The following is a 16,205-nucleotide window of genomic DNA, read 5'->3' as shown; positions in this document are numbered from 1 at the left end:
GAGCAGCAACATTTACTGGTCAAACGATCATTCAATTAATCACATTACCTAAACTATTAAATTGAAGGTGAAACTCAAAAAGTTAACCACCCAGAATGCTTAACTATCAACTGTATTGGAGTGTTGTACTATTATTGTATTAACTTTAAGGATGTTAGTGGAGCTGGTCTTGGCCCAACTCTACTGTGAAATACTGTGGAAAGCCCTGAAGTAGCTCTGCAAAATCTAATGGATGTTTATGATTAAGGGAGTGGTAAAAATTGTAATGTTTTTTTCTTCCAAAAATATCACCAGTGACGTCCAGGTGCTGCTTGCCCTACTTGTTGCCCCATCTTCAGTTCTCAGCAATCACGTTTTGCAAAAATATAATGTAATAATCAACTGCAATAATAGCTGAAATTACAAAATATCACTCAGGCTGTAAAAATATGATTTTTTTTTTAAGAGTTTGAAAAGGCAAATCACGCACACCTAAAATAGGGAAGGAAACTCATTTGGCATTGGGTCACTGTTGTAATGGACAGCTAAGGCTGTGAATTCATTCTGAACTACAACAAATGGCTGGTTACCTGCCGAAGTGCTTGGGGAAGCTACTACTTGCCACAGTCAAGATTTGCCAGCATTTGGTTGGTGGTCAGTATACCATCCTGGTCAGATGCATGGTGGTATTAGAATTTTTTTTCCCCAGGTCTGGCGCCAATAAACCATGCCCAGTGTTAATTTCAAACACAATCTGTTAAGTGACGGTAGATAATGATTCCTCTCAAAGAACTGTTTCAAAAATATTGTCAAGTATAATAAATTCTACAAACACCAATATTGTTTCAGGTCCGTCAATCACTGAGGAGAATCATTATTCCTCCACAAACTACTTGTTTAAGGTCATGACAGTCTAGTCTACAACAACATTCTCATGTGAGTCACAATGCAACACAAACACAAGCAATGTCAAACATCAAAACTAGTGTCTAATGTACAAATTAAAACAAGCATCTTACGTACAGTAAAGGCTACACGACACACATCTACTTCTTACATGCAAAGGGTTGTTTTTGCCACTTAAACTAAGTGGCTGAATGACAAACGAGGGAGGGAACTAAAGAAGTGGAGAGAGAAAATAAAAGGAAGGAGGCAGGGAAACGCAGCGAGCAGAGAGAACTTGCCTGTAGGGAATTGCATCAGAGGATGAGGCTGAGCTTTAGAAGGAGAAGGTACATCTGTGGAAGAAACAAGAGAAAGCAGCAAAGAGTGAAATCAGTCAGTGTTTAAGAAGAAGAGAAAGACCAGGGAAGTGATAGGTATTATTCTCCATTACAAATTAATGGAGTTTGTGATTTCCAAAGTATAATGAGGTGACACTTTTCCAAAGTCGACAGTGGAGACCAGAGCTGCAAATAACAATTATTTTCGCTATCGTTATCTGCTGAGTATTTTCTCGATTGATTGTTTTGTCTACAATTGTTAGAAAAAAAGTGAAAAATGCCTTCTTCAGATGTCTTGTTTTGTCTGATCAACAGTCCAAAACCCCCAAATATTCAGTTTACTACCATATATGACAAAGTATTAACTCATCGAATTTGAAAAAGATTAAACATTTTTGGCATTTTTGCTTTAAAGAATTACCAAGACAATTAATCGATTATCAAAATACTTGCCAATTAGTTTTTTGTTGATTACTCACTTGTCAACTATCGGCCTATATCCGGTCTTTCTAAAATTCTTGACTCACTGGTCAACTCACAACTACGTGGCTTCCTTAAAGGCAATAATGTCTCTGCTTACAGCTGTTCAAATCATCAACAGTTCCATAGAGTTCAAACTGTTGCTAATGGCTTAAAATCCCCAAACGGTTGATAAAGGTGTCGCTCAAGGATCAATATTAGGCCCCCTGACATTTGCTCTGTATATAAATAATATTAATTTTCCAGCTCAGCGCTGTGATGTCCATTTTTACGTCGATGAAACCATCTTGTATACTGCAAACAACCTCCAGACCTCTCTGATTTAAAGCTTCTTCTAGACTCCAAAAAGGCTAAATGTTTGTATTTCACAGGAGCACGACTATCCACGCTCTAAATGGAAAACTAACTGACATCGTGCAGCACTATAAAAACTCAAGACTTTGGTTAGACAGCAGATTGTCCCACAAAACTCATGTTGAACATCTCGCTCAAAAACAAAACATTCAAATTGGATTCTTTTAGCTGAACAGAGCTTGTTTATTCAATCTAAAATACTTTCCACATTGGATTATGGAGATATCCTGTATGCTCATGCTGCCGCCGCCGCCGCCACCCTTAAACCTCTGGACGCTTTCTACCACAGCGCCATTCGATTCAGGAGACGTTGGCACAAAACTTTGAACTGGGACAGACTGGTTTCCATTAACATCTCACAACTGGAACGAATGAAGTTTTACTAACTGATATTTATTAAAAATATTTGTGATTGTGTGTGATGGTTGTTCTGTGTGAATGTCGTATTGTGATCTTTTGTAGATGTAATTAGTTAGCAGAAAATTAATCCGCAACTATTTTGATAATTGATCAATTGTTTCAGTCATTTTTTAAGCAGAAATGCAAAATATTTGCTGGTTTCTGCTTCTCAAATGTGATTATTTAATGCTCTTTTGGTTGAACATGGTAGTAAACTGAATATCTTTCAGTTCTGGACTGTTGGTCAGATAAAATAAGACATCTGAAGTTATAATCTTTGACTGAGAAACTTAAAATGGTTATTTTTTTAGTATTTTCTAACATTTTACAGCCAAAATAATTAATCGTTTAATCAAGGAAATAACCACCAGATTAATCAATAATGAAATATATTGTGCAGCTCTAGAAATCTGTTCTCAGATCTCTCTTGCAAAAGGGATTTCCTTAACAAAGTTTCACTAACTAATGTGGAAATCACGTCTCTAAACCTCAAGTGACGTGATAAATGTGTCGACCCGAAGCTGTGTTTTATTTAACGGTTTATCTCCCAGCTGGGACGACGTTTTAATTACAGCTTCTGAGCCTTACATCAGTCTAGTTATGGAAAACCAAAGACAGACACATGGGTGCCTGCAGTTTTCTTCACCCAGTTTTAAAATAATGTTCCCCAGAAAAACTGGCTAGCCAGGTATCAGAGAACTAAAGCAGGGTATCAAACTTCAACACTCCTTAAAGAGCTTGACACGTTCATAATGACTGAATTACTCAACATGTTCTCTCAGGTACGTAAAACCTGTTTAAAGATTTCATTCGCCAGAGAGGAGAGGACAGAACAGGTCTGAGAAGAAGCAATCATAGCATGACATAACAGACATGTCAGTGTGCTGTGAAGAAAGATAAAAAGGGCTGAAAGCACACAGAGGCAGCTCACAGGGAACAGACAGTGTTGTACCAGAAATATATTCAAAGCTTCACCGGTTACACAGCTAACATAAGTACAGCACATTCTGTCATGTCAACATGACTTCAGTGATTTGATCATAGATGTTGCCCAAGAGAGGAAACTTCTGAGCTACTGTGCAAGTCACAACGTTCAACCACAAAAAAAAAAATAAAAACTGGCTTATAAAGACGAATTAAACTGAAATAAATAAAGTACGGCATGCTGAACACAGGAATCCTTGTTATTTCTGGTTCTTTTACCAAATCAACTTAATTCCATTACACTAACAAACAACTTCATGAGGCTGCAGGACATTAAAAAAAAAAAAAAAAAATCAAGTAGTCCAAACTGGCAGGTCACAACAACAGCTTAAAACAAGTTATGACTGTCTGTGTGGCGTATATCTTCCCTCAAACCTATTAGCAAACTCATTTTGGTGGATTATGATGCATTTTTGCAATAGTTAGTATGAAAATGAGCAAAGATTAACGTTGATGTAACAGGATAATTATCTACTGTACAGTTTAAATGACATTTTCCTCAAGCTGATTCATCATGACGTCAATCAGTGAAGCTAAATTATGGACTGGCTTTGCAACAGGTTAATAAATGATCTCCTCTTCTTCAAAAAGTCCCAAAGTATTCAACCTTCTCTGAGGCTGAAGTCTGAAGACTTAATCCCCGAAGTCATTACATGTCATGGCAATACAGACAGGAAGAAGAGACGAGTAGAAAAAGAGAAGTGCTCTTCAGCAAGGCACCGGATCTCTGAAGGTAGAGAGAAGGCTGCGTTATGAGACTCAGATACAACTGATTTATCATTACACTCCTATAACATCAGACTCATGATGGACGGTTTTTAATAAGAAGGATGAACATCGGTGCAGCAGAACCAGAGATATCACCTTTTTTTATTCTCCTTCTTCCTTGTGAAAACCTAGTGCCTACATTACCCACAATGCAACTCTGTGGCCGACAGTTCTGACAGAGATTGGGATTGGGAATTAACTGATTAGTTAAAACAAATGGTGAAAAATGTTGATCAGTGTTTCTCAGAGTCCAAGATGACGTCATCAAACGTCTTCATTCAGAGAATTTCAGCTTTTTGATCTTTAAAAAAAAAAAGATTTGTTGATTATCAAAATAGTTGGTGATCAATATAATCGTTGCAGCTCTACTTCTGTCCAACTCCAACCGATGCTGACTCAAGTGACATCATCAGTGACATCATCAGCCCCCGCTGGACACACAAAAAGCTTTATTTATACTACTTTTTATACAGAGAACACCTGGAAACACATACTGAGGTAGAAAATAGGTGGAGTTCACCTTTAAAACATAATAAGTTACGACATGCGGTCGGCTTCTTCTTCTTCAGTTCCAATCATATTATCAAACACAGGTTTCACATGGAAGGAGGTAAAGAATCAGTCCAAGCTTTAACAATCACAGTCAAGCTGGAGATAAAAAATCTACAATAAATCACAAATAGAGGTGTATTTTATTAGTGTGATTACCATATTTATTGTCATATCTGATAATCTGAGTATGATTAAAGCAAAAATGATTCTTCAGCTCAGGCCGGTTCGTTTGGTTACCTCTGCTGTCTAGGTTTAGGCTCCAGCGATGAAGAAGACCTAGGATTGAACCAATGACACACATTCTCAGACAAAGATTTAAAAGAGAACCAACAGGATCCTAATATCCATTCAATGCCATCATTAATCCAAGTTAACAGTAATCGTGTCATGTCAACTTTGAGTTTTTAGGTTTAGTCTAAACAGGACAGGCTGTAAACCTTCGTCCACAGTTACAGAGGTGAACATGAACGGTTACTGCTGGTATTCAGATGTTTCATGTGTTTCTGACTGGTACAAACACCAAAGAAGAGAACATGTTCATTATCCTTTGATGATGAAACTTTTATACATTTTCTTTGGCCTTTTGTTACCAGTAACCCATTTTTTAAGCAAAAATACCAAACGTTTGCTGGCTGCAGCTTTTCAAAAAGTGTCGATTTAATGCTTTTCTTTGTCGCACATGACAGTAGAGCTGCAACTAACCGTTATTTTCATTATCGATTAATCTGTTGATTATTTTCTCAGTTAATCGATTAGTTGTTTGGTCCCTAAAATGTCAGAAAATGGTGAAAAGTGTTGATCAGTGTTTCCTAAGGTCCAAGATGACGTCCTCAAATGTCTTTTTTTTTTCTACCTGACAGTAAATTGAATATCTTTGTATTTTGGACTGTTGACATTTGAAGACGTCACCATGAAATTATAAAAAAGGTATTTTTCTTCTGACATTTTATAGACAAAACGATTAATCAAGGAAGTAAAACAGCAGATTAATAGATGATAAAGATAATTGCTCAGTTCAATCTTGTCTGCCTCATTTAAACCAGATTCTTACTGCTCATGTATCCACCTGCCTGTTCATGAAGAACCGAGCTGCTGTACACGAGTTGTTCTTTTTCAGCCTTTTTAAACAAAACGGCGCCTTCGTCCTCTGGCGGGAATCAAACCTGTAACCCGTACATACGACCCGCTGAGGTATTTGTCTCCTCCTCAACAACCTATAAATGACCTAAAGGAACGCTTCACAGCTTGACACTGATATATGGCTTCAGGCCAACCACTCACCTGCTGCCACCTTGTAAAAATAAAAGAACTCAATGTACGATTCCTGTCGAAGGCCTCGCTGCCTCCTGTCTCTTTAAAATACACTCGAGTATGTAACGAAGACTCTTATCTGGGTTTTTATCTGTCCTCATTTTACTTCTCATGAGATCAAAGTTAAAACATTTTACAACCAAAAGGTTATTTTGGTGCCGTCTCCACCCCTGCTGGTTCATTTAACATGACAGTTATGTAATTTATTATATTTAACAACAGAAACCCAGTGAGATGTTTCTGATCTTTTAACTAGTGCTGCAACTAATGATTATATTTAATATCAATTAATCCGCTGATGATTTTCTCAATCGATTCATCTTTTGGCACAATGTGATGTTCAATGTGTTGTTTTGTCTGACTTACATGATAAAACCCAAAATATACTTAATTTACTTTAGTGTAAAACCATTTGAACCATCATTTTATTGAAGATGACTTAAATGATTAATCTGCCAATTATTTTCTCCAATAGAGCTGCAACAATTAGTCAATCAACAAGAAAATGAATCGCCGACTATTTTGGTAATCGATGAATCGTTTTGAGTCTTGTTTTAAGAAAAAATGCTAAAATTCTCTGATTCCAGCTTCTTAAAGTGAATATTTTCTGGTTTCTTTCTGTCAGAGAAACTAAAGACACCAGAAAATATTCACTCAAAACAATTAATCCATCAACAAACTAGTTAGGGATTCATTTTCTGTTGATTGATTAGTCAATTTTACACTGTAAAACCCGATCACTACTTATATTGGTCACAAGTCTTTTTCTGCCTGACATATATCTGCTGACATTATCAGATTTTTTAAACTCTTGAATATCGTTATTGATCTTTAAAATGCTGCATGAATCAGGCTAAATCACAAATAACTACATGGTGATTTGACCGTTAGCATGCTAGTGGAGGCTAACAGTCATCCTGTGATTAGCATGTTAGCATTATCTGACCATCAAATCACTGTTTTATAATAATGTAGCATAGAAACAGGAAAACATGTCGTACTGCGTTTAAATCTGCAATAAAACACAAAATAAGAAGTGTTGAGTATTTCAGACACTGAAAGCTTAAAATTCTTTTTAAATTTATGCTCATTTTAGACGATTATCTCGTAAAAACTGCTTGCAAATTTGAGAACTTTGGCTTCTTCTGTTAATGGGATAAAATCATGTTAATATTTCTCAGAGTAAGTTATCAGAAAATAACACGAGTATCAAGACATTTAAAACCTGCTTTAAAAATAACTCACTGGGAAGCAACAGAAATGAGATTTTTAATAATTATGGAGACAGTGGAGGTTTTTAACCCACTAGAAGAAGAATTATATCATGCAGTAGTTAACTCAGGCTGATAAAATGGCTGTTTTGTTGGTTTTTTTTTATATAAAACTAAAAGTCAGCATGAATGGGATGAATCAGCACAACATGGAGACACGTATCATCTTTCACCTCACAGCTCTGGAAACCTCAGCGCTTATCGCGGCGTTAAGAGGTGAGATTTAAAACAGATTAACATGTTGTTCTCGTCGTATTTAGTTGTTTGTCTCACTTGTGGACTGAGAGCCAGCTGCTGTGTTGGCAGAGGTAAAAACAACAGAGAGAGAGTGTCGCTGCTTTGAGAGGAAGGTCTGACTCTAAAGCACCTAACCCCACTTATCTGCGGCCTTCACCAGGAGACGGACCAAACAACAACACCGGACAACACACACACACACACACACACTCAGCTTTAAGCCTCCGTGACTGTGTGTGCGTCTGACATCTCCCCCTCGCCATCTAATCCACCTGACCACATCACAAGCTCCTCGCAAACACACGCTGACGGATGTAGGTGACCCAAAAATAAGATGTAGGCCGGCAGAGATCGTAGAGCGCCGGACGATTAGCCAGCCTGTCAGTCACACGCTGTCCGACGGGACCGACGGCGGCGGCGGCGACAGAAACTCACTTGAAACACCTTTTTTTACGGTGACGACATGAATCTGCGTGACGTAAACTCACAGCAGGACTCTCATTAAATGAATCGAGGCTGGTTTTATTTCAATTAAATCATTAATTAATATGTGACGAGCATCTTTAACGTGAGGAAGTGTTCGGTACTTGCTGGCGACTCATTTCTGAGGCTGAATATTAGAATTAGTCGATTAGTTGACAACTATTTTAATAATCAATTAATTGTTTTGAGTCATTTTTTAAGCAGAAAATGTCTAAATTTTCTGTGTTGTGAACAAATAAGACATTCGAGGACGTCATCTTGGGTTTTGGGAAACAACGATCGACATTTTTTTAACATTTTATTGACGAAACCAAACAAATAATAAAAAGAATTATTAGTTGAAGCCCTACTGGTTATGAGTTTATAATTTTCATAACTAATGCCAAAAGGATTTTCAGTGCTGACACTGAAATTATATTTTACTTTGCGAAACAGAAACACATTTTTTTATGTAAAACCCTTGAATGTTGAACGTTGTCTGAACAGTCGTACAAGAACTTTGTCCAAATAAAATACAGACTAGACCTGGAAAAATGTAGATTTAGGGAACTATGTCATCAAAGAAGCGTAAAAATAGATAAATATTCTGACCTGATATTCAGTTTTTGATCCTTTGTGAAACATGTGAATTTTGTTTGTTACCTAAAAGGTATCAGGGTTCTACTATGATTATTTTCTCAATTATTCAACTAATCGTTTGATCAATTCAATTTTTAAAAAATGGTGAATTCCCTAAAGCCCGAGTGGACATCTTCAAATAAACCAAAAATGACCAATTTACTATCACATGAGAAGCTGCAGTTTCTCAATTCAGCAATTAATAAATTATCAAATGTAATAATAGTGACTGATTAGTTTTCTTCTCAGTTGACTCGTTAATTCAGCTCGTTACTGTCCCCAGCTGAGATCTAGGGAGACTGATTGCATCAACGTCGCTCCGCAAATATCTCCGACGCCTATTTAAAGACGTTCAATCCTGGAATGTACAAAATTTGTAGAATGGGCGTCACGGTGGCACAGCGGTCCACAACAAGCAAACCCAGTAACCACAACAAAGCATTGTTGCTTGTTTGTTCTGCATAAATGAATTGCAGAATCTAAACATCATGATGACTCTGTGAAAGGCTCCGAGTGGCGTTAACTGGTGGCCAGCAGGAGCTTGGTGGAGTTTGGTGCTGAGCAGGTAGTGAACAGCGGCTTTTTACAGCTTTTACTCTGAAAACGACCCTATGAGACGCTGAGAGTGAACCAGAACAGTAAAGTTCTGGCAGCCGGACAGATAAACAATGAGCTGAAACTCACTATAAAGCTCCGTAAAGCCGAGAGGAGCTGCAGAGTCTCTGATGATTCTCTGTAGGTTCATCACTACGAACTTCTTATCCTTTCATAACAAGTTAGCTGCAGCTTGTATCGCACAGCTACTGAAACCACATGTTTCAGAGAGACTGCTGCTCTCACAGTGCCACACCCATAAAAACATGGAGGACGCAGCTTCTCTGCTGACACACCTCAAATCTGGACCAGCAGAAATATAAGAGGAAACTTCATTGAGCACCGTTAAAAGCCGAGTAAAAACCAGATTATACAAGCTAATCGACTGGTTTAACTGGTAAGTGCTGATTCATTCTATTTGGGTTCATACGTTGTTGTTAATTTGCAAAAACTCTTAATAAATTAGACTTAATTCTGTAACTGATGAAAATGCTTTTTGTGTGAAAATGTTTTCAGCGTGTTACACTAAATATTAGCATATTAGGTTGTTTCTTAAAAACTCTGATGAGCACATTTCATGTAAACTACCAAACGACATCACTCTTTCAAAGAAATGTCCTAGAAATGAACCTAATATGATAATTAAGCCTAACCTAAAAAACATCTGGGCAGGACGTGATGATACAGAGAGACAATGATGGATAATATTCAACTATATTTAAATATATATAAATAACCAGACTTAAAAAAAACAATCTGCGTACCACCACCAGCATTCATAAAAAGGTCCATTTAGCTTAACTCAAATGTTTATGAGCAGAACTTTCAAAAAAAAAGCAACATAAAAGGGACGAGTGATAAAGCAGAAAGATGATGGAAAAGAGGAAATAAATACCAAAATTAACAGAGAGCTCAATCAGACTGTAATAATGCTTCTAAAAGGGAGGAAACATGAATGTTTTTTTTTTTAATACATCCGTCTTTTGTTCAGACTGGTGACTGCAGCGCTTTAACTGGAGCTCATGGTTTATCCACCTCCATCAGTGGCCTTGCCAAGCAGCCCCACCCTGCCTGCTTCACATGCCTGGAGGAGCCAGACAGGCCTGTTTACCTGCTATCTGCTACATCTCAATAAACAACAACAACAACAGCAGCAGCAGCAGCAGCAGCATCAACAGCAGCAGCTCAGAATATGCACAACCTGAAACTAGCATCACTCCAACATCATAAAAATGCTGCCTCAGAAAGACAAGAGACGGATTACAGAGGACACAAGGAGGCTCACAGGCCTCTCAGGCTAAACTGTTGTCGGATTTGGGGTGTTGGTTTGGGTGGAGATGAGGTTGAAGAGGAGGAGGAGGGGTGAATGAGTGAAGCCGGAAACAGAATAAATAACACTGATTTCATACGATGAAGTTAGTCTGATAATAAAATTAATATGGAAATGCTGGCAGCAGACAGGGAGTGGACGCAGAGCGGATTCCTTTGTTGTGACTAATCTCAGCTTTGGTTCACCATGCTGCTGCTGCTGCTGCTGCTAACATGCGTGTGCTTCCATTATCGGACAACTCCTTGTCTGACGTACCACATCTTTCTTCACTCACATAGTCTCATCTCCCTGATGTGAATCACATTTCATTTTATTTCAGCCTAATGTTAACCCTCATGTTGAGAGAACAGAAGTCAACCTGCGTGCCGATAACCGACACCAAGCAGGAGAAACCTCATACCATCCATGTTTGCCTCGGTCTGGAGCTTCATATTACAAGTTAATGATGTAATCCGGATACCTGTCAGTCTTTCAGTGCTGTTTTTTTTTATCTATTTGTTGCTTGCGGTTGAACAAATGAATCCCAAGTAAAACGTGTCCGAAAATGGAACTCCAGCAGCAACTACCGTTGGGCACAGAGCAGATGGGCGCTGCTCAGTCTGACACAATAATGTCATCCGTAACGCAGAAATCAATCAAATATATTCCGGTAAAATGTCTAAGAAATACGTGACTGACATGAAGTAAAAGAAGCAAGTTCTTAATACGTCGCTGAAGTGTAAAATAGTGAAATATTGCTCTCTTTATGCAGCTTCCTGTCGTTTATTTGTCAAAACAGGTGGGCCGCATCCTGACAACACAGCAAAACCAGGGCTAACCTGCTAGCTCATTCACCGGTCATATGTCCAAAAAAAGAGAGAAAACATTTCTTTTATTTAAACTATATAAATATATATATATACACATGTCTGGTTAAAACTGTTTTTTCCTCATTCAGAGCACATGCAAGCGTCAAACAGCAGCTTCATGATGAATCCGCTCAGGTAGCATCAGTAGCCCGCTAACCAGCTAACCTGATCGTTGCCGGACCGCAGAAACGTTGAGATTATGCACAAAATAACCACATTTCAACATTATTTAACAAAAACTGGTGAATTAAGTTGGTTAAATCGATAAAAAAGGTGGCGTTTCGCCCCCACTTGTTTATCCGCATGTCGGCGTCTGGACGATGCTAACCCGGTTTATGAATATAAACTGCTAAAAATGTTAAAAAAATATAAATTCAACTAAATTTCACCCAAACTGATGATAAATAGTTTCGTTATTGATCTGTTTTAAATGCTAAAATTTGGTTCCCACATTCATTAATTGCGATTTTCTCGGTTGAGACACTCACATGATGCCGGAGCCGGTGCTTCCTCCGTCACCGCAGGTTGCTGTGCTGCCTCTGCGGGGGATGGCGCTGCACTCCGGGGCTCCGCAGCGGGGAGGGCGTCGCTCTCCGGGGCTGGTTCTGGCTCCGGTACGATCTTTGCGCTCTCTGGTTCTGCTTTGGGTGCGACAACTTCAGGCTCAAAGGAAATTAAAGGCGTGGGAGGAACAATAGAGGAACTGGTGGAGTCTGGGAATATCGTCTCCACCTCACGCTCTGGTTCAGGTCGCTTCACCTCTGACACCGGTTCCGGCTCAGTTACGCGGACAGGCTCCTGGAACATAACCGGCTCTTCTGGGGGAGAATAGGGGGTTTCTGTGAACTCATCCTCTGCTATGTGCCGCTCCAGGGCGTCCTGAGCCCCGCCAACCAGGTCCACGATATCATCCATGCTGAAGAGGTCCTTATCGGGCCGGTGCTGCTCCGGTTCCGGCTCGGCCTGGTAGTGGTGCACCACGTCGCTGAACAGCGCTTCAGAGCTGGAAGAGACGTGCTGCTCCTCGCTGTCTGCCATTTTTCTTTTGCCTTTTCTTTCCCAAACTGTCTGCTGAGGTGGAAAAAAAAGTTTTCGATCCGGTCGTTTTTCGTCTCGTGTAACAAAAAAGTCCACCGGGACGAGCTTGAGGCGGCGCCGGTAACTCCCTCCGGTAAGCCTGCGTCTTTTCACACCGGATAAAGTTGGACAAGTGCGCCACACGACAGTCACCAGAGTCGGACCCGAGACCCAGATGGACACCGCGATGTTGAAAAGGAGAAGAGGGGGAACTCCGCTGACCAATCACCTGTGGCTTCACCCCTTACTGTCAGGAGCTGTGGCCAATCAGAGCGCGTCAAGTGTAATAGGACACCTCCTCTTTCGAACAAAAAAATTAGGAGGAGCAGAAAGTTGAACTGCTCGGCTCAACTTCTGCTCCAGCAGGGCAGTTATTACATAACTTTAACTTTTTTTTACACTAAACTCCTCCTGCTTCTCTTCTACAGACAACCCTCCAACTTTAAGAAATATCACACAAGTACACGAAGTACTAACGTACAATAAATACTCACAACTTGTACTTGTACTTGTAAACGTGGCAGTGTCATGATGTGAAGATACTCCAGTGCAAGTAGAAGTCACACTGCTGAGGTGAAAGTACACCATGTGCTTAAAATATTGAAAGTAAAAGTTGTCATTTCACAGAATGAAGGTGATTTGATTTAAGCAGCAGTGGAAGAATTATTCAGATCTTTTATTTAAGTAAAAGTACCAATACAGCAATGTAAAAATACTCCATTACAAGTAAAAGTCCTGCATGAAAAATCCTACTACAGTAAAAGTACATAAGTATTATGAGCTTGATGTAGTTAAAGTATTGCAGTAAAAGTAGTGGTTTGGTCCCTCTGACTGATATATTATTATATATGACATCATTAGATTATTAATAGTGAAGCATCAGTGTTAGAGCAGCATGTTACTGTTGTAGCTGCTGGAGGTGGAGCTAGTTAACACTACTTTATATACAGTTAGCTAGTTTAGTCCAGTGGTTCCCAACCTAGGGGTCGGGCCCCTCCAAAGGGTCAGCAGATAAATCTGAGGGGTGGTGAGATGATTAATGGGAGAGGAAAGAAGAAAAAACAAAGTTCTGATACACAAATCTGTTTTCAGTTTTTGGACTTTTTCTCTAATCTTTGATTTTTGCTGAAATATTGGATCATTTGAACATTTATTGAAATGAAAGCATGTGAGAAGTTTAGGGGGAAAAATCACTATTTGGTGGATTTGGTGAAGTAGCATCACATGGAAATACTCAAGTAAAGTACAAGTACCTCAGAATTGTACTTAGTAACTTTCCACCAGAGAACATGTGTTGCATGTTTTAAAAAAGCTGGAAACAAAAAATCCTGAGGCAATATATCACTCAACCGAGAACAAGTAATGACGCGGTTTCACATTTCAGTAGTCAGCAGCAGAGAAATGCTGCTTTCAGGACACCTGTGAATTGTAGTTTTAACTGCCTACTTTCTTGTGAAACTTGATGACAACATATATAGATGTTAGCTGTGGTCAGCATCACTGAAACACACTGAATTTCAACCAGCATTGGAACAACAAACGTTGTAAAGTATAAACTATATTCAGATACTAGTGTTGTTCTATTATTATTATTATTGTGAAAAGACTGAATTATTTATTTATTTCAACTTTTGTTGAGATAAAAAAAACAGATGCAGTCCTTGACTCAAGTCCCGCATATCATTAAAGGATAAGTTCACAATTTTTCAAGTTTTTTTTAAGACATTTAAGTGCAAAAATGTATTTAAAAGTAGATGTGAAGCTTATATTCAGCTTCAGCAGTCTGAGTTAGTCATATCAAGTGGATATCTGACACATTTACAGTCTTTTTAGCATCAAATTTTCCTCTTTGTGTTTCCTCGGACAGTGTTTCCCTGTTGAGCTGCAGGTGGAAGTATAGTAACAAAAAGAGGGACTTTGGCACTAAAAAGACTGTAACGTTGAAAGATATCTACTTGATTTGACTCATTTGGACGCTGAAACTTCATATTAGCTTCAGATAAACTTTTAAATACATTTTGTCCTCCATCACTTCCATTGTAAGGTCATTATGAAGGGATCTTCTAACAGTCAGTATGAACAGGAGGAATGATTACAGCAAGAAAAACAGCTTTAATGTTCATTTGGGCTCCTGACTGCTGGTTTAAGACACACTTGAAAATTTGTGAACCTGCCCTTTAAACATTCTGCTGTCTTACATGAGTATTTTTGAAAACACAGGTGAAATAATGAGATAACATACAACAAAGTATATAAACAAAGACATAAGTAAGGGGGGGGGGGGAGTAGACACACAGCACAAAGATAAATTAAATAAACCATCGTCATACCTTCATTTCTGGACTTAAATATGCAGTATAGACATCTAGTTTGTGTCTAGATTTATGATACTTACAGGAGTTCATCTTTCTCTACAAGCGTCCTTGTAATTTACCTCTTTCAACCTTTGCTTCCATCGCTCCAGAGTTGCTGGGTTTTCCTTTAAGCCAATTAATGGTTAAAACTTTATGGGCTATTAGTTCTATTAGTACCAGAACTCTGAGCATTTATATTTATTTTTATCCATCATGTCTGTACGAAACTTCCCTAAAGTATACATTTGAGATATTCAAGTATTTATTTCCACCTTCACTCTCTCCCAAAAGCAATGCAGTTTGGGGCAGTCCCAAAAACATAATAATAATAATAATACTTTGATTTATATAGCACTATTTACAAAGTGCTTTACATAATATTAAAAAAGACAATAAAAAGCTGACAATGAATAAAATGTTATAATAAAATTATAAAATACAATGAAAGATAATAAAACCAGCAGTAAAATCAGTGAAATAGTCTAAAATAGTGAGTTTTTTAAACATGACTTGAAGAAGACGGTGTGTGCTGGTCGTTCCACAACTGAGGGGCCTGAACAGAAGAGGTTCTGTCACCTTTTCCATCTTTAGTTTTGACCGAGGAGCGGCCAGGAACGATCTCCTCCGGAGGATCTCGGGTTGCATTCAGGCTCGCAGGGGGTCAAGAGGTCAGCTGTACAGAACTGTGCAAAAGGTTGAGGCGCTGAAAGTAAAGCGAGGAAGCTTTCAATGAATGAACTATTCAATGAATAGTTTTTATTTATCAGTTAACTTCTCGGCAGGTCGGTTGATCTGCCATCTTGGAGAAGTTGCCGCAGTTCTTCTGTCTCTTCTTGTTAATCCCAGACTGACTCTATGATGTTGAGATCAGAGACTGAAGATAGATCTTTATGACTGGATGTTTGGGCTCGTCGTCATGCTGCAGATGATCAGACGCCTCCCTGATGGTGTTACATTATAGAGAAGAATCTAAACATCTAAAGTGACTAAAACTTCTGCACAGTGCTGTATATTCAGGTTTTAACCCCCTAGACGCCTTACAAGTGATCATTAAAATGTTAAAATCCACTCTAAACTGGACTGAGAGCCGATGAAGGCGTGTTCCCTCCTGTTGGAGCTGGTTATGAGTCTGGATGCGACATTATGAATCAGTTGAAGTTTATGAGTAGAGAGCATTGCAGTAATCTGACTGAGATTAAATTAATACATGAATTACTGTTTTTAAGTTCCTAACTAATAAAAATTACCTGATGCTTGAAATTTTTAAAAGTTGGATAAAACATGATTGCATGACAGAATCAGATTTCTGGTCGAGTTGAGATGGTTATCAGAGATATTACGTT

The 16,205-nt window shown here is 38.6% G+C and overlaps 1 protein-coding gene across 4 annotated transcripts in view; it reads right to left on the bottom strand.

Moving 5' to 3' along the window:
• The window catches only part of LOC121911184 (reticulon-4-like), a 41,321-nt gene extending 28,446 nt beyond the window's left edge, over window positions 1–12,875 (bottom strand). The window contains exons 1-2 of one of the 4 annotated variants that reach the window (XM_042432439.1): window positions 11,920–12,875; window positions 4,977–5,015 (exon numbers count right to left, since the gene is read on the bottom strand). In XM_042432439.1, the coding sequence (XP_042288373.1) occupies window positions 4,977–5,015; window positions 11,920–12,469 (589 nt within the window). In that variant the 5' untranslated portion in view covers window positions 12,470–12,875. Of the gene's footprint in view, window positions 1–1,163; window positions 1,218–4,976; window positions 5,016–11,919 lie in introns of all 4 variants that reach the window. The other 3 variants (XM_042432444.1, XM_042432440.1, XM_042432441.1) reach the window with 3 other exon arrangements.
• Between the last annotated feature and the right edge of the window lie 3,330 nt (window positions 12,876–16,205).

This window comes from Thunnus maccoyii, chromosome 14 (genome assembly GCF_910596095.1).
Source record: "Thunnus maccoyii chromosome 14, fThuMac1.1, whole genome shotgun sequence".
NCBI classification, from domain to species: Eukaryota; Metazoa; Chordata; class Actinopteri; order Scombriformes; family Scombridae; genus Thunnus; species Thunnus maccoyii.
This window is presented reverse-complemented; position numbering and strand designations above follow the sequence as displayed.